This window comes from Thalassophryne amazonica, chromosome 3 (genome assembly GCF_902500255.1).
Source record: "Thalassophryne amazonica chromosome 3, fThaAma1.1, whole genome shotgun sequence".
NCBI lineage: Eukaryota > Metazoa > Chordata > Actinopteri > Batrachoidiformes > Batrachoididae > Thalassophryne > Thalassophryne amazonica.
Window position 1 is genome coordinate 145,111,175 of NC_047105.1, and position 26,793 is coordinate 145,137,967.

The 26,793-nt window shown below is 41.4% G+C and overlaps 1 protein-coding gene and 1 long non-coding RNA gene across 3 annotated transcripts in view; one reads left to right on the plus strand and one right to left on the minus strand.

Moving 5' to 3' along the window:
• fhit (fragile histidine triad diadenosine triphosphatase) overlaps window positions 1–26,793 on the plus strand; it is a 1,159,287-nt gene that overhangs the window by 388,748 nt on the left and 743,746 nt on the right. For both annotated transcript variants that reach the window (XM_034167503.1, XM_034167502.1), the window contains exon 3: window positions 7,373–7,499. In XM_034167503.1, the coding sequence (XP_034023394.1) occupies window positions 7,394–7,499 (106 nt within the window). In that variant the 5' untranslated portion in view covers window positions 7,373–7,393. The remainder of the gene's footprint in view (window positions 1–7,372; window positions 7,500–26,793) is intronic.
• Window positions 5,333–24,870, minus strand: LOC117507689. Its single transcript, XR_004559838.1, has 3 exons — window positions 24,859–24,870; window positions 21,976–21,981; window positions 5,333–5,436 (listed from the first exon to the last, which is right to left on the minus strand). It is a non-coding gene; the product is annotated as an uncharacterized LOC117507689 (long non-coding RNA).

Below are 26,793 nucleotides of genomic sequence, written 5' to 3' on the forward strand. Positions count from 1 at the left end.
GGGGGCCAGCTCAAGGAGGAGTACTGGTTGATCTGAACTTTTTCCATTTGCGGATGATGGAGGGCACTGTGCTCGTTGGAACCTTCAAAGCAGCAGAAATACTTTGTACCCTTCCCCAGATTTGTGCCTTGAGACAATCCTGCACCACATGGTCTCCAGTTAAGCTGTAGAAACATCTCAAGGATGATCAGTGGAAATTAGGCCCAGTTGAGCGAGTGGCTCAATGACACTTTCCCAGCGGTGGACTGCTTGCCTGCATGGACACTCATCAATTGTTGTTGTGTTGTGTTTTGTATTTCAAACCTTTTTGGTAGAACGGCCTTAGTGGGTCACCCCTTTGAGTCTGGTCTGCTTGAGGTTTCTTCCTCAAATCATCAGAGGGAGTTTTTTCTTACCACTGTCACCTGTGTGCTTGCTCCGGGGGTTGGTAAGGTTAGATCTTACTTGTGTGAAACACCTTGAAGCACCTTTGCTGTGATTTGGCACTATGTAAACTAAATAAATTGAACTAAATAAATTGAATTGTCAGGGGTTATGACTTGCTGGAGACTGCTTTCATCATGCAAAGTGGCACACCTGGAAATGGTATCCTGGCACTACAGGTGATTGGACTTGTTTTCATGGTACAATACTGGAGGATACTGCAGACATTGAGGATCTATAGAAGTGCACAGGTTGTGAATTCTGACCACATACTTGTTGCAGCTTCATTGAAGATTCATTTGAAGTCTGCAGCCAGTACATTCTGAGTGTCGAACCCAAGCCCATGGGTATTCACTGTCAAGTTTCTCAAAACTCAGCCACATGGGCCGTACAGCCACTACATTCAGAGCGCTGATCCAAAGCCCAGATAAATGAGCAGAGTTCAAACAAAAATGCAGATCACAAATTTAATTTCCATACCGGATCCGTCGAGGCCCAATTAAATAACAACCAAAGAGTGTGCTCATAGAAATTGGGATACTGCTGGGTCAAGAAGAAGAAGTAGAGAATGTGGCCGAAGGCAGTGAGAGAGAAGGAAGGAAGGGTTGATGTGAAAGTCATTACTTTGAATGTTGGCAGTATGACTGGTAAAGAGAGAACTGGTTGATGTGATGAGAGTAGAAAGGTAGACATACCGTGTGTACAGTAAACCAAGTGGAAGAGAAGTAAAGCCAGGAGCACCGGATGTGGGTTCAAACTGTTTTACCAAACTTATATCATGGAGGGGAGGAGACGTGGTATTTGAGTTATTCTAAAGTAAGAGTGTGTTGGAGGTTAAGCAAGCGTCTGACACGGTGATGAGTGTGAAGTTGGAAAATGAAGAGGTGATGAATGGGAAATGGACTGCATTTATATTGCACTTTTTGATCTGCATCAGAAGGTCAAAGTTCTTTACAATTATGCGTCACATTCACACACACACACTGATATCAGGGTGCTGTCATGCAAGCCACTCACTACACAATGGGAGGAACTAGAGGATTCAGGACCTTGCCCCATGGCCCTTAGTGATTTTCGGGTCTTGCTGGGTTTTGAACCGAGGAACCTCTGGTCTGAAATCCAACAATTAACCACAAGACCATCATCTCCCCTGGATGAATATCATCTGTGCATATGCCCGTCAGGTAGTCTGTGAGAGGAAGAAGAAAAAACATATTTCTGCAGTGAGTTAGATGAGGTGGTGGAGAGTGTACCCAAGCATGAAAGTGTGGACTTCATTGGGAATGCTGCTGAAGAGAACAGATGGAAGTAATTGGTAGATATGGTATCAAGGATAGGAATTTAAAGGGCTAGATGGTAGTAGATTTTGCAAAAAAAAAATTGCTGCTATGAATTCTTATTTTAAGAAGGAGGAGCACAGCGTGACATATAAGAGTGGAGGAAGGTGCACACAGGTGCACTTCATTATATGTAGGAGATGCAATCTAAAAGAAATTGGAGACTGTAAGGTGGTGGCAGGAGAGATCGTAGAGAGACAATGTTGGATGATGGTTTGTAGAATTACTATGTAGGTGAAGAAGAGGAAGAGTGTGATAGCTCAACCAGTGATGAGGTGGTGGAAGCTTGCAATCGGAAACATTTTTCAGTTGTGGTGATGCCTACAGCTAGGAAGGTACTGGGTCTGACATATGAATGGAGGTGGGAAGACAAGGAGACTCGGTAGTGCAATGAAGATATACACCAAAGTACAAGGGGAAAGGGGTTAGCAAAAAAAAAGACTGGAGTAGTCAGAGAGATGATGAATGTAGACAGGATTACAAAGATATGTGGTGTAAGGTGAAAAGTGGCAACGGCTAATGAAAATGCATATCGAGAAGTATACCTGAGGTTTAACATGAAGGAAGAACATGGCAAGACAAATTGGCCAAGCGAGAAAGGATGTGCAGCAGATTAGGGTGATAAGGACACATACGGTAATGTGATGACAATCAAAGAGAGTATGTTGAGAAGGTGGAGGGAGAATTTTGAGGAGCTGATGAATGAAGAAAGGGAGAGAAAAGGCGAGTTGATGTGGAGAAAATAAATCAGGAAGCACAATGAACAGCTAAGAGATGGAGTGGAAAGGCAGTTGGTTCAGATGACATTCCAATGGAGGCATGGAAATGTCAAGGAGAGATGGCAGTGGACTTTTCATCCAGGTTGTTTAATAAAATATTTGAAAGTGAGAGGATGCCTGAGGAGTGGAGCAGTGTGCTGGTTCCAATTTTTAAGAACAAGCTAGGGTGAGTAACTACAGTTGTGCTCAAAAGTTTATATACCCTGGCAGAATTTTGGATTTTTGGCCATTTTTAAGATAATATGAATGACAACACAAAAACGTATTTTTCACTTATGGTTAGTGGTTAGGTGAAGCCATTTATTGTCAAACAACTGTGTTTCCTCTTTTTAAATCAAAATGACAAGAGAACTACCCAAATGAACCTGATCAAAAGTTTACATACCCCTGTTCTTAATACTGTGTATTGCCCCCTTTAACATCAGCGACAGGTTGGAGTCTTTTGTGGTCATTGTGGATGAGGCTCTCTGATGGCAAAGCTGCCACTGAATATGATTCAGACTTTATTTACATCAATTACAAAGAAATACAAACAATATGGCACCTTATGGTAAATCTGCATGGAGTAGACAGTTCTCAAAAACTGAGTGACTGTGCAAGAAGGAGAAGCGTGAGGAAAGCCAAGATGCAAGCCTGGATTTGATCTGTTTTGGTGAAAGAAAATCCTTCTCTGCTCTACTCCACTATGAAGCTAAGAGTAGTGATGCAAAATGCAAAGCTTGCACTGTTAGTGGCTGGGCTTCACCCAACCACTATCCATGAGTGGAAAAAAAAGTTTTTGTGTTGTCATTCATATTCTCTTAAAAACTGGCCAAAAAAAGCAAAATTCTGCGAGGGTATGTAAACTCTGAGCACAACTGTACATGATACATGACATTTATGAGAGATGGTTTCTGGATGTGGTGAGGGAGAACATGCAGGTGGTTGGTGTGAGAGAGGAGGATGCAGAGGACAGGGTGAGATGTTGACGGATAATCTGCTATAGTGCCCCCTATTGGCAACAGCCAAAAAAGGTTGTTTGTCGACAGAATCATTGTTCAAAGCAGCAGCTGATTGAGTTAAAATTTATTGCACACTCTGCAAAGACATTCATTACAGATATTTCAATAGTTTAACTGCGCAACAGTTGGAGTGGAAAAAATCTACTTCATTATGTTCCTCATGTTTTCATCAGCTATGACAGTGTGAACCCTACTGCTTCTTTAACTTTATTCCTGATGAATGCTAAGATATTAGTTCCAACCAACCACACTTAATCGAGATCCATCCATCCATCCATTGGGTCACGAGGGCAGCAGCTCAAGCAAGCCGCCCAGACATCCCGATCCACACATACCTCCCCAGCTCCTCCGGGGGAACCCCAAGGTGTTCCCAAGCCAGCAGCGAGAGACATAGTCCCTCCAGCGTGTCCTGGGTCTTCCCTGGGGCCTCCTCCCGATGGGACGTGCCCGGAACACCTCTCCAGCAAGACGTCCAGGGGGCATCCGGAAAAGATGCCCGAGCCACCTCAGCTGGCTCCTTTCGACTTGGAGGAGCAGAGGCTCGACTCCAAGCTCCTCCCGAGTGACCGAGCTCCTCACCCTATCTCTAAGGGAGCGCCCAGCCACCCTGCGGAGGAAACTCATCTCGGCCGCTTGTACTCGCGATCTCATTCTTTCGGTCATGAGCCAACTCTCATGACCATAGGTGAGGATCGGAACGTAGATCGATCGGTAAATCGAGAGCTTTGCTCCCCTACTCAGCTCTGTCTTCACCACGACGGTCCTATATAGCGACCGCATCACTGCAGACTCTGCACCGATCCGTCTATCGATCTCACGCTCCATCCGTCCCTCACTCGTGAACAAGACCCCGAGATACTTAAACTCCTCCACTTGAGGCAAGGGCACTCCACCGACCTGTAGAGGGCAAAGCACCTTTTTCCAGTCGAGAACCATGGCCTCGGATTTGGAGGTGCTGACTTTCATCCCGGACGCTTCACACTCGGCTGCAAACCGCCCCAGTGCATGCTGAAGGGCCTGATTTGATGAAGCCAACAGAACCACATCGTCTGCAAACAGCAGAGACGAGATTCTGTGGTTCCCAAACCAGACCCCCTCTACACCCTGGCTGCGCCTAGAAATTCTGTCCATAAAAATAATGAACAGAACCGGTGACAAAGGGCAGCCCTGGCGGATCTACAGATGTAATTGAATATAAGATAAGATAAATATTTCCAATCAGGAAGTCTTGGCCTTGAACCTTTTGAAAGCTGGAGTGGCCCACATGTGTTTGCGGTGCCACTTTCACAACATCTTAGTACTGTTGTTTGACACCAAGATACAAAATATGGATACCAGCATCAGAAAGCTTTACTTTTTGTCAAGCATGCAATTTTCTGACACAGACAACCCTGCAACAGCACTCAAGGGGCTCTTTAGTAAAATGTCAATACTGAGAGGACATTAAATTTTAAAGACCTCCACTGTAGATTGACAGTAGATGAGCAGAGGATTTGATTGACGGGTTAGTGTGTAAAGCATGCAAACTCTACAGGATTAGGCTTCCACACTGCCAACCAAACAGGTGTGTAATACTCACAAATTACAAATAAAACCTGAGAAACAAAGTTAATGTGTTGTACATTAGTTAAATATGTACATCGGGCTTTTCTACGAATCAAAGCACTAAACGAGAGGTCGTCATCATCAACCCTGTTCCCAGAGAGCAGCTGCCCTGCACGTTTCCTAACTGTCCCTGTTCCACTCCCAGTCCAGGCAGTTAACTCTATCAGATGTTCTCAGCCAATCAAGAGGTGGAAAACACCAATTTTCAAAAATCAGGTGTGACTTGAGTAGGTAGATGTGAAAAACATACCGGGCAGCTGCTCTCCAGGAGCAGGATTGGTGACACCTGCACTAAACAAAATTGTTGTTGTTCATTCTGCTGCTCCCGGTTTTGTTCGAGGTCAGCCAGATCCGCAGTGGTAATTGGCACAAGTTTTACGCCGGATGCCCTTCCTGACGCAACTCCAGTGTAACCTGGAGAAACACACAGCCTCTGGTGTTCCACAGAGGTCTCCCATCCAACTACTAACCAGATCCTGCTCTGCTTAGCTTCTGAGATCTGATGGGATCAGACTGACACAGAGCAGAACGGCTGCACCAGTGCACTAAACAAAATAGTCTTAAATAATAAATGCCAGTAATAAAAGTACACTGCAACAATACACAAAAATCCCAAATTACAGAGCTGGTTAATAAAATAATTGCAGTGTTTCCAGCGTTGTCAGCAAGCACCCTGTGTGCATGTGATAATTTCTTCTGTTCAAACCAAGTGCATCCAATACATTGTCCAAGGCACATTTGTTTGTCTATCTTACACATTTTTGGAATTTTAGAGTCCTTGTATTAAGAAACAACACAGGTTGTGGTGTGCACATGTGCTATATGGAGTTCCTGTCCATTGTTCATCTCAGCCCCAGAGAAACACTGTGTTACACAGTGTGTTCCACAAGGTGCAACTCATACCCCAGTACACTTTTTGACATCTGTCATACATTATTTGGAAATGTTTCTGTGTGCAATGTGAAAAAGTACGATGGAAATGTTAGCTGGAGGGGCGGCCACACAGCAAAAAAATAAAAAACAAAACAGGTTAAAAACACACCGAGGTCATCAAGGGTTGCTGCTGCTGAGGTGCAGCTAAGGCCGGGTTCACAAGACAGGATAATTAGGCCGATATCGGACCCGATCTTCCCCTTCCGACAATCTTAAGAACGCCCCGACAATCGTGATGATGCTAAAGATAATCTTATCAGATCTTATCAGATATTCCTGTCGTGTGCGGTGTGTTAAGAGCACTCTGATCTGTTCTGAAGGGCGTCAGGAGCGCTCCGATCGCAAATCGGGGATATTCAACATATTGGATTTTTTTGGCCCGATATTGCAGCGTGTGTTGTGTCCTCCGACCACAAACGAGCACACAACCTGCTGAATGTGACGTGCAGTCAATCAGAAAGTGAGGTGACGGACGGAGTGGAAAATAAAATCAAAACAGCTGTTCTGACTTACCAGAAAGTCCGGTGGTCGCGCTGTCTCCACTCCTTTAAAGAACACCTTTCACAAAGTACCTCCGTTTGTTTACTGTGAAGTCACATTTAATCTTGAGAGATTTTGCGAGATTTCCTGTCTGAGCTGGGAGTGTTCGTGTGTGAAATCTATTTGTGGTGGTGGTTGTTGTCCTCACTGTGTGGCTGAACACCACATACTGTACGAACAAACCTGTTAGATCCATGATTTTTTTATCTTCACGTGTGTGGTCTCTCAGGTTTTGGAAACCTAAAGATAATTTTAAGATCCTGCCGTGTGAAACAGGCTTAAGTGTGCAGCAGCATCCTGACATTGGTGTGTGTGTGTGGTGTGTGTGTATGTGTGTGTGTGTGTGTGTAAATCTGAAGCATTATTCAAACCTGTTTTGCACATGTGCGTCAGATTAAAAAGTGTTGTGTAAATACAGTTTTTTATGCCATCATTTAAAGCACTGATATAAAATCAGTCAGTGTTTGTTTGTTGGGACAGGTGGCGCTGTTGAGACAGTATGAGATACCCCACATCCAAACCCTCCTGTTCTGCACGAGGGTTTGGATCCTGAGTCCTGCTCTACTCTTTTCCTGTGGACTTTTCCTTTAATGGAATTCTTGTGATTTGTCTCTTGTTTTTTTTTTTTTGTTTTGTTTTGTTTTTTTTTTTGTTTTTTTGGCCATTTGGCCACAGCAAGTTGTAAAGAAATAAAAGTTTGAAGTGAGATATTTGCATTTTGTGCTGTTGATCGCATCCTGTGTGTCTGTTGCAGGAGGCTGTGACCGGCTGAGCCATGTCCACCCTGAGGTTTGGGCAGCACCTTATCAAGGCCTCATCCGTGTTCCTGCAGACGGAGCTGTCCTTTGCTCTGGTTAACAGGAAGCCTGTGGTGCCGGGTCGTATCCTTACCTTCCATTCAGGTATGACGCCACTCAGGGATCTGCAGAAATGTTGTGTCACTTTGATGGTTGTGTTCCATAGATGCATCATTTGGGGTTCTGTGCACATTTTGAGGCACATTTAATCAAATTTAGGGAAATGAGTGTGAAATATGTGATATTTATCAATGTTCAGTTCGGCACTGCTGGACCTTTGTGTGAAGCTACACGATGTGCTTGGTCCGGTTGGGAGGCGTGCTGTCTCTGATGATGGTCTTGTGGATAATGTCCCTGTGGTACTTTACAGTCTGTTCCTGTCAACTGCACCAACGAAACAACAAAGATGTCATGTAAAGGATAAAAAAGTGAGATGCCTTGTTTGTTCCAGAATCTGCAGTTTCTTTGTGAAAATAGCAGGATGTTGAAATGGCTATCTTGGCTGCTTGAAGCAGCTTTCTGTGTTTGCCGCGGCTGTTTAAACGAATGCTAGTGTGCTGTGTCAGCTCGTAAGGGAGCCTTTTTTATTGTCATTTAGACATTTGTTTCACATTGTGGAAACTCTTACCCAGAGACACCAATGTACTGCTTCTCCTCTACACCTGCTCTGTGTTTCATTCGTTATGACTGTAGAGATGACTGCCTGGTCACCTGACCACTGTCAAAGGTCTCTTGCATATTTTGGGACCTGGTGTGTGAAATGTTCTGAACTACCACAAAGTGTTCCAAGCCAAATGTAAGACTCCATTAAGAAACACATTTCAAATCCTCAGATAACAAGGGATTACTATAGAAAATATTGTAAAGTGGTATCTTGAAATATTTGTCAAAGAATGATTTTGAACTCTTCCAGTCAGCTTCACAGGTGCATCACTCAGTTGAAACTGAATATGCTAAATGATCTAAGACTTACTCTTGTTTCAGATACTCATTGATCAGTGACGTGCAGTGAGGTTGATGGTTGGTGGGACACTGACTTCATCACAGTCAGATTTAAATTCATATAAAGGCCTACAGAGTAGCTTATTCACTGTTTGATTGGCAGCAGTTAACGGGTTATGTCTAAAATCTCGTATCAGCATTTTTTAACACATACAAACTGTAGCCCACAAAAAGCCATTTAATTAAAAAAATGTTGTTATGAGCTTCCCTTTACTTATATATGAAGTCCATGTGCTGCTCCTTCTGAACAGAAGCATTGGTGATTTGCTTGTGGAAGTTTTCCTTATGTTCCTTCAGTTTTAAAAGTCTCTCTGTCTCAGTGGAGATCACTGCCAAGGAAGAAAGCCGTTCTTCATCAGTCCTGTTCCGACTGTATGTTTTCTGCCTTTGAATCTGAGTGGTCGACCACTCATGTTTGATGAGACTTCTTTGTAAATTCTTCAGGTCACAATATCCCATCTGAGTCCAGACATTGTCACAAGTTGAGAAAATAAGGCAGGAAATGTTGAAAAGGCAGTTTCTTACTGGACGTCCACACAGCCAGACTTTTCAAGTGTCTCACTCAGCTTGAAAAAGCGGCTCTTCTGTTGTCTGAAGCAAACCTGTCAGCACCGGTCTTTGGTCCTTCCTTTAATTATTACCTCCTGCTTCGATTGAAAGTCCAGTTTAGAAAATTGTTTCAGTTTAGATATGTAATCCTCCATTCTGAAACTAAAGTCCAGGCGAGAGGAAAAAATAAATGAACAGCTGCTCTTGTAATTTGCTGTCACTTATTCTGCAGCTGATGAGTTCCTGCAAGAAGAATCCCTGGGATCACTAGTGCCCCCTAACACGAGGCAGGAGAACTGCGTGCCTCACTTGGTGCCTTTTTGCAGCCATTTTGTGATCACTCAGCACACGAAACACATTACACACACATACAGCTGTTGACAAAAAACACTGTACATCATGTACATCAGCTAAACTACGGAATTTAAGTTCATATAACCAAAGTGTTTGACTGTTTTAATGGAGACGTACAGAGAGACAGTGAGACAGTCTGACTGCAAACCTATAAAGCCAACTTTTAGTACACAGAAAATTCACAAGAGGTATTGATAAGGGAATCGATAAAGAATTGTATCGATAAGCGGAATCAATAATGACATCGATATCAATAAAATCTTATCAATACCTATCCCTAATCATATCGTACCAAATTGCATTGTGTGACGCTGTGAAGAATTGAATTGCCATCAAATACACATCAGATCACATTGAATCAGGAACAAGGGTGAATCGTATAGCATCGTCTCGTCAGTATCATCATGTATCGCAATATGTATCATATCGCTGGTAGTGTAACGAGATGTGAATTGAATCATCAGTGATCAGAGTCACATGCCATATATATATATATATATATATATATATATATTATGGAGAGAGCGAGGGAGAGAGATGTAGCAGTGCACGTGGGCATTTGTCCCTGTCCAATGCCAGAAAAGCAGCACACCAGACCCTCTACAGACTCCACATGGAGATGACACCATGGTGTTTCTTCGGGCTGAGCCAAGCCAAATAAAATTGTGGATACAAGTGGCAGAAATAAAACAGAAGTGTGTGGACGCTTAAGGGATAGTGAAGATCGAGGTGGACCATGTGCTTAGGTTCAGGGAGACTATGTTGAAAAATAATACAATAATTCAGAATCAAATTTATTGAAAGTAAGTTCTCAAATACAAGGAATTTGATCTGGTGTCATTAGTCCATAAACAAAAATAAAATAAAATATTTTGGTAAGAAGTAGTAGGTGCATAAACAACAATAAAAATAAAAGGAAAAAAATACTTCTGTAAGAAATAAAGAAGCCAAATAGACAAATGGGCAAAGCTACGTTTACTGTCAAATAGATATAGTGGAATGGTGGCATGGGGCTGTGCGAGCATGCAGATGAACTGATGAATAATATAATTACTATTATATCCATTATTTAACCAGGTAGAGTTTCATTGAGATTCAAATCTCTTTTACAAGAGAGACTTGGCAATGACAATAATTACAACCCGAGAACAGTCATTCTCCTCTGATGTTTTGTGAGTGAGACGAAAAACCTTTTGCAGCATCCTGGTGTAATATCAATACGTGTTATCAATACAGGTGTTGGAATATGTTCTCAGAGGTCTCTGCTGTAAGCATTGGATCCCTCAGTGTTCAGTTCCTTGCCCACTACAGTTTTTCTTTCTGTTTTTAGCACCATTCAGGAAGATAATTCATGCCTGTTGTATCTGTTTCCATTTATATGCTGATAATTTGCAGTTGTGTGTTACAGTATTTGGAGAAAGTGGGTCTGGTATTGTTAGTTTGGAGGGCTGATTGGTTTCAGTCAGGAGTCGGTTGCAGTCTTACTAAATTGAGATCATTTGGCCAACAAAACTCAGAAACCCATTTGATTATTTCACTGTGTCTGTGAGTGACAGTGATACACTTATGACTCTTTTTTGATTTGTTATCTACTTTTGTTGTAACAGTGTGTGTCAGAAAAATGAACAGGGTTGGTGTTTAATGTTTGAGGAATATTGCAAAGATTTGACCAATTTTGTCTGGGTCTGATGTGAGGTTTTCATTGATGCTTTTATGTCATCTGGAATTAAATGATGTCTTGTTTTATATTCTGGAATGTCATTTTAAAACATGTCATGTCTTCACGTCCCCAGAACGTGACAGCAGGCATTTTGAATGGAACACAACAATTTGATTGTACCCCAATGTGACCATTTCAAATCTGATTGTGGCTCAACAGGAATGTGTACATTTCATGTGTGTGTGTGTTATAGTAAACTAAACTCAAACACTACATTAGCAAGTTTCTAAGGTGTCTAAAACTTTTGTCTTGGTCTGTAAATGTCCTGTCTCTTGTGTGTGACACATTTAAAACAATGTAACACATTTAATACAATAGATTACAATGTGTGGCCAAGATTTGTTTGAAGAGCTTTATTATTACCAGATGATATGCAGATACAGTGATATTCTACTTAAAAAATAAATGGGATGTGTAACATTGTACAGCCATATTTCTGCAATGATGGTGTCATAAACTGGGATATAATGCCGCGTTCACACCAGGTGTGACGCGAGCGACAGCAGCAACAGGTTGCCATGTAATCCCTATGGAAGGACGTGTTTTGGCGCCAAGCCGCACAACGCGACATGATGGACGCGAATGAAGTGACATGAATGAAGCGATTTTGAGCGATTGTGGAGCGATATTGTGTTGCGTCACGTCGCGTTGCCCTCCTCCCCAAGTTGAAAAATCTGAACTTTGTCGTCTTGTCGCACCACGATGATCAATCAGGGATTGAATATGTAGTGACGTGGAGATGTTTGGAGTTTGACTGAAGATGTGAACATGTTCTGTCTCTGGTAGCAGCCTGTGAGCAGGATTTATGTCCCTTTTGTCCTTTCATAATTATGACAGTTTGGGGGAAGAGTGAGGAGCAGCCCCACAGCAGGGGGAGCAGAGTTTCTTTTTTTGTTGTTGTTTTATGTGCGAATCCTCTGTGGAGATTATTTTATTTTTTAACTACACAGATGTATAATAAAGCAAATGGTGACTGGTTTCTAAACACAATTATGACAGAGATTTTGGAGCGAGCAGCAGCCCCACAGCAGGGGGAGTGGAGGTTTTTTTATTGTTTACATTTGCGCGCATGAACGGGACAGGAGGTCCTCAAACTGGGTCCCGCAGAGGTGGAAGGACCGCTGAAAGCAGCCGTCATCCAGACGCAGCTCCTGCAGCAAATAATGATACTCCCTGAATTGGGAGCTTTCCACAACAACTCCCTCCATGTGATCCGTCATGTTAACGTGACTGACAACCAGAGCCGGCGAGCGAATGGAAGCTCCTCCTATTTGATGACGCACTGGGGCGAATTTTTGCAGCAAAAGCAGAGTGACACACCGGGCGACGGTGGTGCGTCCGTCGCCACGCTACCGAAGCGAATTTGTGACGTCTGGTCGTGCCCGGTGTGAACGCGGCAATTTCACTCCAATCAACACTATCTTTAAAAACATTTATACACCAGATTATGAATCATTACTGTACTTTCAACTCTTTAACTTGTGTGAGTCCTGATGTAGCTGATAAAAATAAACTTATTCATACAGCATCTGAAAAATGAACACAGATTCAGAGCTATTTTTAGCCATAAAAGTGACGTAACCTCAGGTGTTGACTGTTACCTGCTGAAGGTCAGTTCACCTGTGTCCTCTTCATGTCTTACTCCTGGACATGTGGTCAGCCTGGACTGTTTTCCATCTCCAACTGTAATATGTTTTTAATATGGCTTTAATTTGTCAAATTCTTGTATATTGCAATCAACATAATGGACTTATGGACTCTCCACGTCTTTGTAACCTGCCGTGTGTTCAGAAAACACAAAAAAAAACCCAACATTGGATATGTCTCAATAAGACTGAATAATAATGATTGCATACTGTGAAAGTGGTGTCTCTGATTTCATTCCTGCTGTGTTCACACACAGAGAAGTAGAATTATTGTTCCACCTTGTGGTGCTGCTTTCTTTTTGGTCCACAGGAAAACATTCTTGCTCCACCAGAAGCTGGCTACTGGCTGCCTGTAGCTTAGCATAGCTGTCAGTTTAGCTCAGCTAATCCTTGATCACAGAAGAGGTTTCCTCAGCGAGCCTCACCAGTGTCCCGCATGTAGTAGCTTAGCTTAGCATGGCGCAAGGCCGCGGCATAAACAAGGCCGGTTCCACGCTTTCAGGAGAGGAGACACTTCATTAGAGTTCTACTGTCCACATGAATGGAAAGGATAAAATCTGTGGTTAGATCCATGTTTTGCAGACCATTCTCACACTGTGCTGGGCTTCACTTTGGCTCTTTGTCTGAGATCAGCTATATAAAAAAGATAACAGGTATTATCTTTGGAAAAACTGAGCACTGAATAAACATCAGAAGTGCTGTTGTTGAATTCTCCTGAAACCATTCACCATTTTTACTGGCAAAGTCCACAAAGACACACGTTTTTCACACTGCAAGAAATTCTGTTTTTTTCCATTGATTTCAAAAGAGGGTCTTGAGGGGCGTGGCCCTATGTGATGTCATCAAATTCCACATTCCTCACAGCTTCATGTTTCTGAGTGTTTGATCAACAGCAGGTGAAATCAGGCTAAATTCCCCGTGTTTATGATTTAATTTCTCAGGACATATGGCACCAATAATAAAATGTAATGCATGAATATTTTCAAGAACCATATTTCTGCTTTTTTACGGAGCTGGAGAAGCTTCAGTGTGATGTTAAAAGTCTAGACTGTAAAGTTGTCAGGACGGACATCATGACGTGGACATGACTGATTAAATTTTCTTTGATCAACTGAACTCTTTTGGCCTTTTTAAAATGTTTTAATTTTTCAGGAGGCGCTCACTGGCTCCTTCAGCATTGTTATTCAGCGCAGGTGCATTTTCTGAATTTAGACCCACTTTATCTGCTCCATTTAGCAGAAATATTAACAGAATGATTGCAGGTATTGTCTTACATCCAGGGATCATAGAGCTAATCGTTAAATTTAATAACTTGCAGCGCTCAGTTTTGTCATCTGTCATTTATTTTGTGGGATTTTTACTCTGTTCTTTTTCTCTCAAGTTATTTTCATTGCTTGTCAGGATGTGTTATGTTCCACGTGGAGCACACTGAAGCTGACTGATTATCCGGCGCAGTAGCCTGAGCATGTTCTCTGCTGGTCTGATTTTATCCAGAAAATACACACAGGACAAAAACCATGCCATGATGCAAACCAGCTCACGTGTTGTCGCGTTGGTGAAAGGGGGCTTCTGATTGTCTGCGTTGATTGGCGTGTTGATGCAAGGGTGCCACGGTACCACGTCATCCTCTGATCCATGTGACGTGAGCGAGTGAGCCGCTTGCAGCAGCTGCAGTGCCGTCAGACTAAGTTGCCCTGCATCAGCATGGAAATGTCCAACTCATGCAATTAAGGTACAAAAGCATCCACAATGATACGCCACTCAGAGTCCTGAGTCGTCACTCTGTCAGAGGTAACTTAAAAAAAAAAAAACACCAATTACAACAAAAATGGGAGTGACTGTTAGTTAGTTAATTAATTTGGCCAGTGAAAATCTAAAAAAAACCCTCATACTTTTACCTGAAGATCTGCAGAAATAATTTTCAAAGCAAAATGTGAACAATATGTTTTGCAGCATTCCAAATCCCTCTGCTCCCTGAGGAGACACTCAGCTCATGCTAACATTAGCCTCTTTAGCGTCTCAAGTTATGTGATACATGTGAGCATCATATTATGTTCCAAAGACTGGCAGCATGGTGGATTAGTGGTTAGCACTGCCTCACTGCAAGAAGGTCATGGGGTCGATTCCCACCTGTGGCCTTTCTGTGTGGAGTTTGCATGTTCTCCCCGTGTTTGTGTGGGTGCTCCGGTTTCCTCCCACATTTGAAGACATGCAGGTTAGGTGAATTGGAAGTTTTATAATTGTTCAGGTCTCCCTGGCAAAAGATCGATCTCAGTGGGGCTATCCTGGTTAAATAAAGGTTCGATTAAAAAAAAAAGTGGTAAATGGTGTTTTCATGCTAACGTGAGCCTGGTAGCATTGTGTTAAATGATGCTAGCAAGTTTTCATTCTAAAGTTAACCTGTTAGCATTGTGTTTATGATTCTAGCATGTTTTCATTCTAACATTATCTTATTAGCAATGTGTTATGTAATGTTAGTGAGTTTTCATTCTAATGTTAGCCTATTAGCATTGTGTTATGTAATGCTAGGTTGTTTTCAGGCTAACGTGACGTTGCACCAAGGTAGCACTAAAGCAATTATCCAACATATAAAGACTGTAACTTTACTAAAATAAGGAAACAATGCTGCAACACTGATATTTGCCAGTTATCAACTGCAACTGGATTAAATATATATAATTTGGAACGTTTCTCAGTATTTTCACAATAGTTGCTCCAAGAAAGGACGAACAGCTCAATGGATTATAGACAAATTGCTGGCTGTGATCATAACAAAGTTTATTTTAATTTATTTAACTTATGTTCCATAAATTCTATGACAAATGAAACTTACTGCAGTAGATAGCTATTGTTGTTTTGGAGACTTATAAATAAATAATAAATAATTGTCCAATTATATGAGTGAAGTATATAATTATTTATTTGGGGTAATTTCTAATGGATTAGAGTGGATTTCTCCACAGGGATTACATCAGTACTTAAATATAACAGCTGAAATATTTCATTGTATGTTTCATCTTAAATATCTGTTATGAATAATTCTGAAGATTGAGCCACACAAACTCAAACTCAAACTTTATTTTCTGGAACTCTAAAACACTTGTTTTTTTTTTTTTTTTAAACCTCACAGAGTCTGGGGATGTTAATTTGTCAGTAAATTATTTTTATTTATTTTTCTGGTTTGGTGCGTCTGCCTGTCACCGCCGCCTGTGTTCCTGTTCTTACTCTCTGATTTCATTGAACGCTGGCTGTTCATCGTGCACGCTGCACATTGTCATGTTGTTGCCAGGCAACAAACGCTGTTTACTGAAGCGGGCCTGGCCTTGGCATTAAGGCCACATAAACATCTGTTTACGCCTGACCGTGCACAAACCACTGTGCTGTTTACCGCAACAAAGTCGGTGTGACATCAGCTTTGTTTTTTGAATGTTTGAGTTGAAGCGGGCGTAGCGGTGGCGCCGTCAGGAGGTCTCCTCAGCTCGCCTCTCACTGTGCAGCACACAAACCTTTCTGTTAATTACTCTTTTTAACCAGTGTGAGAAAGAAATCTTGAATTAATTTGCATGATTTCCATCACTGATTTGTTTGAATAATGTGCTTATTCTCTTTCTGGAATGATAATGAGTTCTGGGCTTTGTGTTAAACTTTTCAAGTGCTCCGCGCGCCTCCCCCGTGTTGGAGTGAACTGAGCTTGCCTGCGCACCACCGCACACCTCCTTGTTCCTGCCATATATTTAATCATATGACACGTGGCTGCAGCCGATCCGTGCTGCTACCTGCAGTCAGACGTGATCCAAAGTGGGACTTTGTGTCCGGCCACTTTGTGCTAAACATATGGGCACCAACCACACTGATGACAATATGGCATCTTCAGGAGACACGCTGTTGTCGTGTTGCATGTCCTGACCACGCAGATGAATGTGAACCAGATCCAGGACTGGACACGGTGCTGAACCGTTGACACCTGGAAAACCCCATGCAACCTGGTGCAATCACCCTGGAACAAATGATACTCATGCGAGGCTTCTCAGCTTCAGTTATCAGCGGGCATTGATCACAGAGAGTTCAGCGCTGTGGTGATGATGAAGTTCCAGTTTGTGGTGTTAAATTGATCTGAATAGCAAAAAAAAAAAAAAAAAACTGATTTAACAATACGGCATCAATTAAAAACACAAAACAACTCTCTAAATATGTGTGTATAGATGTAGATCTTCGTGGATCAGGTGGACCAATATTGATCGATGGGATGGCAGGAAATACTGAGCTGAAATATTTAAACAGACACTGAATATGTTCAACTGGGGGGGGGTGGGGGGGGGACTCAATAATAACCAATAACTGAAGAGGGCTTTTCGTGCTCTCTCATCTAGCCACAATAAAAAAAACATCTTTTTCCTCTCTGAGCTGCATCATGTCACAAATGTCAGCTTTGTTAGCAGTGAGTATACTTGAAATTAACCCTGTAAATAGATTATCGAGCTCCTTCATGTTCCCCAGAGGAGGAACCTTTGTTTCTGCCCTATTTGGATGATCAGTGAGTTCTTATCAGGTGGTGTTCTTCGAGTTCTTCATATTTTCTGGCAAGTCATTCATGTCAGATACTAACCATTGAGCTCAGGTGGATGTCTTTGAGATGATGGCTCATCGGCGGATCCTTGGGCATGTTGGAATGAATTTGTGTCAAATGAGCAGTTAGACATTTTATCCATGTGGTGTGTTTGACAAACCAGGAGCCAGAACTCAGGTGCCTCTGTTTTGAAGACCCCGGTGGCTGGAGATGGTCAGTGACATGCCCACAGGTCACCTGGCCTTGTCCAACAGACAGATGGTTACTGTGCAGAGGTAATGTGGGACCACTGGGTGGTTTCCAAAAGCCAGGGCGTAGCACCAAATTCTGGGCCCTAGGTACTAGCCATATTGAAGACCCCCCCCACTGTTATGTTCTTTTTTATTAACGTAAACATCAAATTTCTAATGCATAGTCAAACCAGGTGTAAATCATGTATACCTTAGATCACACCTGGGAGTCAGAACCCTTTTTAAAGTTGGGGGAGCAATATAGAGTTGGGGGGTCTGGGGGACCAAATTGCACCATTCCCGTCTGTTAAAATGCAGAGGAATGCACTAAATTGCACCATTTTTCTAGAAAATGGTGCAATTTGGTCCCCCAGACCCCCCAACTCAATATAGCTAGCTTTCAAGCTCACTTCTCTTTTCAAAGAATTTGTTAGCAGCTGCTTTCCCTCATTTAGTTTTCTTTCCCTGTCTTTTTTTCTCTTCTTTTTTGAAATCCGGACTTTGATTTTTTAGGAAAGACATATTTTATTTCAGCCTAAACACTAGGGCTGCAACTAACGATTATTTTACTAATCAGTTCATCGTTCGATTATTTTTCGATTAATCGTTTTTTTTTTGTTGTTTTTTTTTTTTATTACATGTGAGTTTTGCCATTATTTCTTTAAGTGAGTTATTATTAAAAGGCCTTTATCACACAACATCAGTGTTTTAGCTTGTAACAAAGTTATATTCTCATCAAAAACATACCTGGAGTAGTGTTTTGTTTTATTTTGCACATACATACATCACCGACACACCACAAAGAGATTTCTATCAGGTTTAGATGCCGACAGCAACTATCTCAACCACTGACAACATATTACAGCAAGAGTCCACAAAAGTATTTTAAAGGCCTGACGAAAGTGTAATATGTTATATTTAATAAGATATTTTCATGAAAAAAGACACAAATGTGCAGTTTAATGCATTTTATTTTTTCTTGTGTAAAAACACAGCTTAGATGTGGTTTGACCGAAACAAACTGTCATTAAACTTAATAAAACAGGGATGAAGTGGAGGTTTAAGAGTCACTAGGTGTTCACGGGAAACACTTATTTCTATATTTATTTATTTATGTTCATTGTTAGTTGGTTTAAATTTTCTGTTTTGTTTTATCAGATTCTTTTTGTCTGTTTCTCTAAAACTGTATTATTAGTTATTATTACTATTATTGTTGTTGTTTCTATTATATTATTATTATTATTTAGTAGTAGTATTATTATTATTGCTATATAAATACAAATAAATGAATAAAATATTACAATTTGTAATACATTTGACTCTTTTGACAACAAATGCTGAGCCATGAATTATTATACAGAAAACAAATGTGCTAACAGCTGCAACAGCTTAATGCTAACTTTAACATTGAAAACGCCATAGACATGCTAACACATTAGCATTGGTCCCGTTTTTAAGTTATAAAATACATCTGTTAACTGTTACAGAAGACCATAATGGGTCAGATTAACATAAAAAGGTAAATGTTACTCACAGACATATGCAAATTAAGATTAAGCGAAATAAAACACTGAATCAACAAAGCACCAGATCGAAGCAGTGATTCGCAGATCGAAGGTTCAAGGTTCAAAGCAAAGCCACGCTGCAGAAACGGTTGATTTATATGGAAGAAACGAAACATTTGCGGTAAAAGAAAGTTATTTAACAACGAATTGATGACTAAATTAGTTGACAACTATTTTAATAATCAATTAAATCGATTAGTTGTTTCAGCTCTACTAAACACCTCCTCTTTCTGTCAGATCCCGATTGGGGTGTGTGTGTGTGTCTGGGACTAAACCATTGTACAACTGTGCAGGGGTGGAAGGGCCCTCGAGATCTTTCAATATTGTTGTTAGAGCAGAATTAAGGTTTTGTACAACATTTATACCGTCATTCTAATATCATTCGTTTGACAACATGAAATTGTATGGACATTAACAACATGCACACAAAAATGTATTTATGCCAGTTTTTGTGCCCCGCCATGCTCTGGGCCATGGTACATATGACCCTGTACTCTCCCCAGTCCGACGCCCCGTGCCAAAAGCAGTGGACTTAAAATAATCAGCACACCATCGGATGAAATTTCAGCTCTTTATTTACTCCAGCAAACAAATGGATACAAACAATAGATGTTATGTGGCAGCTAATATGTCCATTTGAGTGCTGCTGTATAAATGAAGAGCTTAACTTCACTGGAGAGTGCTGATTAGTTTATGAAATGACATGTTATTTTTTTTTAATACCTATAATTTGCATACATTTGTCCTCTCCATCCTAATCCTACAGTTCAACACAGTCTTGTTGTTATGTGGACACTGTGTGATTATGTGGACTCTCATCACTTTGTTTGGATCAGGACCTTTTCAGTTTTGGAGATGTTGGAGTTGAAACACGCCGTGATCTTCTCTTGTTTTCCACTCGGACTGGGGGTGTTTTGGTCGTGTGGTGGATGCTGAGACATGCATTAATAACACGTTCCCTCATGTGACCAGTTCCACAACATAAAATCACATTATCTAAAAAAAAATCACATCTTGTGGTGCTCATGCTGGTGCGTGACATTTCTGTATTTGGTTCTTATTCTTTTCATTCTTCCTCCACGTTATGTTACTTTCCTGCTGACAGTGAACCACTATCTCTGGTTACTATGTTTCCCATGGTGCACGGTGTAGGTCACTCTAGTGCCTGTGTTTCCCGTAGAGCACCATACAGGCGTCTCTCCTTGTTGTTTCTCATGCTGCACCAAGCAGTTTTCATTTTTGAAAAAGATGTTTTCATCTCCCCATGTCATTGTATTTTCCTCCACAACTTTATGTCCTCTGTCTGTCTGTCTCTCTCTCCCTTTGTCTCTCATTCATTCCCTACTGGAATCTGGTTATGTTTTTACCCACAAAGCTCTATAGCGGTTTGTTAATGTTATTTATTTTCCTACGGAGCACAGTGCAGGTATCTCTGTGGGGTTACTTTCTTTTTTGATGCAATCCCATTGCTTTTTTTTTTTGCTTGCATTGTCATCTTTTTCCTCCACACTTTTTTGTTTTTTTCTCCCATGCTCACAGCGATCAGAGTCCAACATTAAGCCTGGTTCACACGACAGGATCTTAAAATTATCTTTAGGTTTTCAAAAGCTGAGAGACTACACACGTGAAGATAAAAAAAATCATAGATCTAATAGGTTTGGTTGTACAGTGTGCGGTGTTCAGCCACACGGTGAGGACAACAACACCACACACGAACAGATTTCACACACGAACATTCCCAGCTCAGACAGGAAATCTCGAAAAATCTCTCAAGATAAACATGACTTCAGAGTAAGCAAACGGAGATACTCTGTGGACTGTTTAAAAAGAGAGGGAAAAACAATACAAAAAGAAAAAGAAAAGGTATTCTTTAAAGGAGTGGAGACAGCGCGACCACCGGACCTTCTGGTAAGTCAGAACAGCTGTTTTGATTTTATTTTCCGCTCCATACATCCATCACCTCACTTTCTGATTGGCTGCACATCACATTCAGCAGGCTGCGTGCTCATTTTTCAATTTATTTCCCTTTATATAGCGCCAAATCACAACAGAGTTGCCTCAAGGCACTTCACACAGGTAAGGTCTAACCTTACCAACCCCCAGAGCAACAGTGGTAAGGAAAAACTCCCTCTGAGTAAGAAACCTCAAGCAGACCAGACTCAAAGGGGTGACCCTCTGCATTGGCCATGCTACAAACATAAATTACAGAAACAATTCACAGAACAATTTGCGGATGAATATACAAGAATTGCTGTTGGTGCACAGGACAGGAGGATCAACAACACAAATACAACTCTCATCTCTGGATGGAGCTGCACCTGAAACAGAGAGAAAAAACAGAATCAGGCATCAGAAAGACAAAAAATACTGTATAATTTGCCAGCATTAATCAACAAGAAAAACAGAAGAAATACTATGGTGATCGCCAGCCGCTAGCCCTAAGCTTCACTAAAAGACCCAGAATTTAGGTCTCATTTGTGGTCGGAGGACACAACACACGCTGTGATATCGGGCCAAGACAATCTAACATGTGCTCTGAACACACCACACACGGCCGGAATATCTGGTAAGATTATCTTTAGCATCATCACGATTGTTGGGGCATCATCAGAAGGGGAAGATCAGGTCCGATATCGGCCTAATTATCCTGCCATGTCAACCAGGCTTTAGTTTCCCTGTAATTCTGGTCTTTGTTGTAATTTTTTGACGACTTGTGGTTCTTCTGGGTTTCTTCCTCCAAGCTCTTGGCTTTTCACTCTTCTGCCATTAATGGACTAGTGTCCTTCAAAGGCATTTGATTTCATGTGTCTCCAGCCAGATCATTGTGGTTCCATGCCACTTTCTCATGCTGTGTTCCTACTGTTCTAGTAATTCCCTTGTTTTGACCTTTGCATTTGCCTATCAACAGTAAGTAACATGTTCCTAACATTGGACTGTTTCTGTAAATTAATGATTTGCTGTTTACTTAATTCCTGGTTATCTGTACTGCTGTGCCCTTGGACAGACTGCTGCCACATATCCTGCTTTGCTGTGTACCGAACCCTAGTTTGGCCACTTTATTGTGTAACTCCTGTCGGATTGGACACTCAGTCTTTTGCTGGACCAAGCCTGTTCGTAACATGAAATCAACTCCGTTTAACACCACTTAATGTTGTTTTCACTGCACACCTGGTTCATGACAGATAACAGAATACCTGATTGAACTAGTTTGATTCGAATGACTCTGTGAACTTTCTTCTCATTTCTATGTTGTGTAACATTTTGTGTTTTCGTTGCTAATTCTGAATTGTCATTTTTGTAAACGGCTGTAACAGTAGTTTTTCTCTGCAAATTCTAGCACTGGGTTTGGGATGAGTCCAGCCTCCTACTTTATCTGCTCTTCTGTGGAGTGGATACCAGCTGAGGTCAAACCTGGGAGGAAACGTTTCCTGACCTTGACTCTGCAGATGATTCTGTGGTCTTTGTGGAGTCAGTGCAGGACGCAGGAAGCTAAGTGAGGAGGCAGGGTGTCTGGGTTTGTAATTGTCCTGGATTAAGACTAAAATGGAGGCTTTGGATGACTTCCTGGACTCCTCCATTGGCAGTGAGTCTGTGAGAGTGCTGACCTTGAGGGATTGATTTTCGTTGCCACTGGCCGTCGTGTCTACCAATTTTTTGTGGATTTTACCTGCTTACGTGAGAAAGTCTCAGTCCGCTCCCTGTTTTCTCTCAGTTTTACACTGATGAATCACTGACCTCACTGAACTTGCATCATTTGATTATCTGATGATATCCTGTCTGTTGTTGTTTTTAAATTTTGTGTTCTGTAAGTATAATTTCAGTAACTGAAGTTATCATCACCCAACTGATGGTTTCTGGAACCATCTGGCCATCAGCAGAGACACATGGCACACAGAAGGGCATAAATATTGTAACCTCAGCAGTTTTTATATTTTTTCAGTAATTTACGTCGCTGTGTGTTTTTACACACATTTAGAACCTGAAAACTGAAAAGTGGATTATTTTTCGAAGCACGAGGTGGAGGTAATCAGATGGGGTTTACCGAGTTCGCTCAGTGATATTCCACCATGTAATAGAGGCTTGCAGGATGAAACCCGTCAGGCCTGGCTGTTATCTCTCCTGCAAGCATGGCGTAAACAGATGGCAAATGACTGCTGGGTGAACAGCTATTTATGCCGCTATTGAACTGTGGTTGTATTACAGGAAAACCTATTTTACAGTGTATCATGGAGATGTGTGTTTTCTTTGTGCTACCTGAAGGTTATGCTTGCAGAGATGGATTACAAATCATATCAGCCTGTAACATGCCGGCTGGCCTAATTCCCCACGAGATGAAGCGCAGTGAATGGATTTGAGTCTGATACTCCCATGTAAATGTCTGCAACAACACAAAACACTTTGATTCAACATCTTTTTTCCTGAAAGAATTCATTAGACAAATAGCTGATTACACACGTCTGGTAATCCTATTAAAATTTATAATTAGGAGCGTTTTCTATCTGTCGAGGTTATGATATGGCGGGTAGAAGGTTTGCAATTAGCAAATTCACAATGCTGTCCCTCATTATCCAGTGATCTCACCGCACACATTAGCAGACACTTAGGCGAGGATTAGTGGGAGAGTTTTTCTTGCTGGAAATATCCCTTCAGTATCAGTCATGGCTTTATGTGGCAGCGTGGCTTCACACGGCAGAAGTTATCCTCTTCATTTGTGTTTAAACCTCCAAAAATGTCTGAGATTTACCAATATAACAATAACAATATAACTCTGAATATGGCTACGACAGCACACCCGCTCTGATTGGCTGATTTCTGGTCTGATATTTTTCCATATCACACCGTTACCATGACAATCGGTCCTGATCATATATCAGATCAAAACTGTGTTTACAGTTTTCACAGCACAAAATAAAAGAGACAAAAAAAAAAGCGGGCAAAGAAATTCTGAGCAACGAAGGGGACCGTTTTCCGAGCAAATTTTATTACACTGACGAGTTTGAATTGCAGGAATGAGCAGCAAACAAGCTCAAAGTGGACATGCAGACCAACCAGATGAAAACACAGCTGCTAACAATCTTATACTAAACCAATTATTAACCTTGCTTGCTCAGTCTGTGCAGGGATATTGGACTTTGGTGCGCTCGGTCCGTACTGTCAACACCTCGGTCTGATATTTTCCCATACAGACCTCGCACTGTGATGCTATGCGCACTCTGATTGGCTGATTACCGGTCGGATAGTTTCCCATACCGGTTTCCATGACATTCGGTCCAAATGCGTATTTTCTTTACAAGCCAGGAAGCTAAACGTGATTACGTTTGGTTAATAATCCTTTAATATCTCAGGACATGAGTCTTTACTTCCTGGAAGCCCACACTCTGTAACTGTGACACACTGGCCTGTGAAGATCACAGTTTTCCTCAAATGTGATGCAGCAGTTGGTTTGATGCTGTAATGCTCCTGAATTGTACCCTGGAACGTGTGCAAATACAACGGTAGTACACATGTAGCATAACTTTAGTCTGATCTGGGCTCTTCTGGAAAACCTCCTGTGAAGTCATGGCATGTACAGCAAAGCCTGGATTCTTATTTCTATCATCTGTGTTGAGTGTGTTTGACTTTTTACCTCTGCCAGTGAAGTTGGGCAGAGGTTATGTTTTCACCCCTGGTTCATCCCTCATATTTGAAAAGTGGGGTGCAGACTGTCATTCACTATCACCTGACAAAGTTTGATTCAGATCTGATGCATATTCGCCCTATTGACGTATCCCATAATCCCTTGCGTGCCAGAGAGTTGCTGCAGTCAGCACGATGACAGTTGTAAATGAATATTATACGACAAAAATGTAATTTTTTTATGGTTTTCATCATGTTAATAACAGACTGCTGCATGATATCCTGAAAACTTGCTAAAACAATTATAACAAATAATCTGTGTCTGCTACGTTTAATCCGCGTGGAATTTAATAAACGCAAACCGAATTTCAGACATATTATATATATTAGTCTGGAACAAAGAGGACAAACAGTGTTGTAAAGAACAATAATCAAGACTTTAAAGAGCAAACTTCACAAAGCGACTGTAGCTCACAGCAGTTCCCATTGAAAATAACGAAGAGACAGCCTGTGATTCTTGCATGTTTACATAAAACAAACACAATAACAATGTCTAAAAACCCAAACAACATACATACATTTCATTGTATGTATGTATATATATGTACAATGACAATCAAGGCTCTATTCTATTCTGAACAGCCACTTCTAACAGGACTTTGACCTTCAAACTTTTTTCCAATATTTGTAGAGTTGAACACTAGTGTTGGCGGGGGTTTGTGCTCTCCAAGTGTGGTGCTCCAGTTTGTGTTGTGCTTTTTTTGTTATTGGTGGTGTAGTCAGACCAGATCGCCAGCCTTCTGAATCTCAGCTGAATTTCTTCCAACAGTGAAAAAACACCTGAGGGTATACAAACAGTTGCCCCAAGCGCCTTGGGGCAACTGTTTGTTGTGATTTGGCGCTATATAAATAAAATTGATTGAAATTGATTGATTGATTTTGGTCTCCTATGTGCTTACTCTGTGTGTGTGTGTGTGTGTGTGTGTGTGTGTGTGTGTGTGTGTGTGTGTGTGTGTGTGTGTGTGTGTGGGTGGGTGGGGGGGGGGGGGATTTAATATTCTGCACTCCACCGAACTGCAAATAATCCCAAAGTATGTCAAAGATCATTCATTCATTCATTTTCCAGACTCGCTTTTTCCAATTCAGGGTCACGGCGGATGGAGCCTATCGCAGCGGTCATTGGAGGAGGAGCGGGGTTCACCCTGGACAAGATGCCAGTATATTGCAGGGCCACATTAAGACATACAAATACAGTCACATGCACACTTACACCTACAGTCAGATTAGAACCTGCATGTCTTTGGAAGTGGGAGGAAGCCGGAGCACCCAGAGGAGAACCACGCAAACAGGAGAGAACATGCAAACTCCACACAGAAAGGCCCAGATGGGAAGTCACCCCAAGAGCTTCTTAAGGTGAGGCAACAGTGCTAACCACTAAGACACTTTGTGGCAATGTTGAACATCACAACAGAAAGAAGAAATATTTAGAATGTCTTAAATCACCAACATGGTGAAAACAAAACCAGTGAGAAGTTCATCTAATCCTCCTGAAGTTATAACAAGGTCTGGACAAGGTTTCAAACCATCTACACATCTTAGTAGATGAGGAGGAAAGAATTATTAGCCCCCTATAAAAATTTTACATTTTCTTATTTGGAAAAAATGCTTTTTCACCAGATCAAGGAATTTTCAGCACGGCTTTTCGAAACATCTTAGTTTTATTCTGGATGTTTCCATTATTTTACTTTTCACAAAGAAACAAAATTATTTCACAAACAACAAAAACGACCAGGGTCAAAATTATTTGTTAAGAACTGACAGACCACTGCTTTAACATGGTAACGCTCAAATCAAGATAAAACTGAGGTTTATCTTCCAATGTACATGCAGGATAATAACTTCAGTCAGGATTCGAGCATCACTGAGAAAACATAAAAAGAAATCAGTTTGGAGTTGAGAAAAGGATCTGTTGATGCTCACAAACCAGGAGGAGGAATTATCACAGCTTGGACAAGAGTCAAGAACTGGAGTTCTTGACTCTTGTCTTGACTCTTTAACAAAGAGTCAAGACAAGAGTTGGTCTGTTAAAGAAGCACTTCGGAAAATTTTCAAATGAACATTAAATTTCA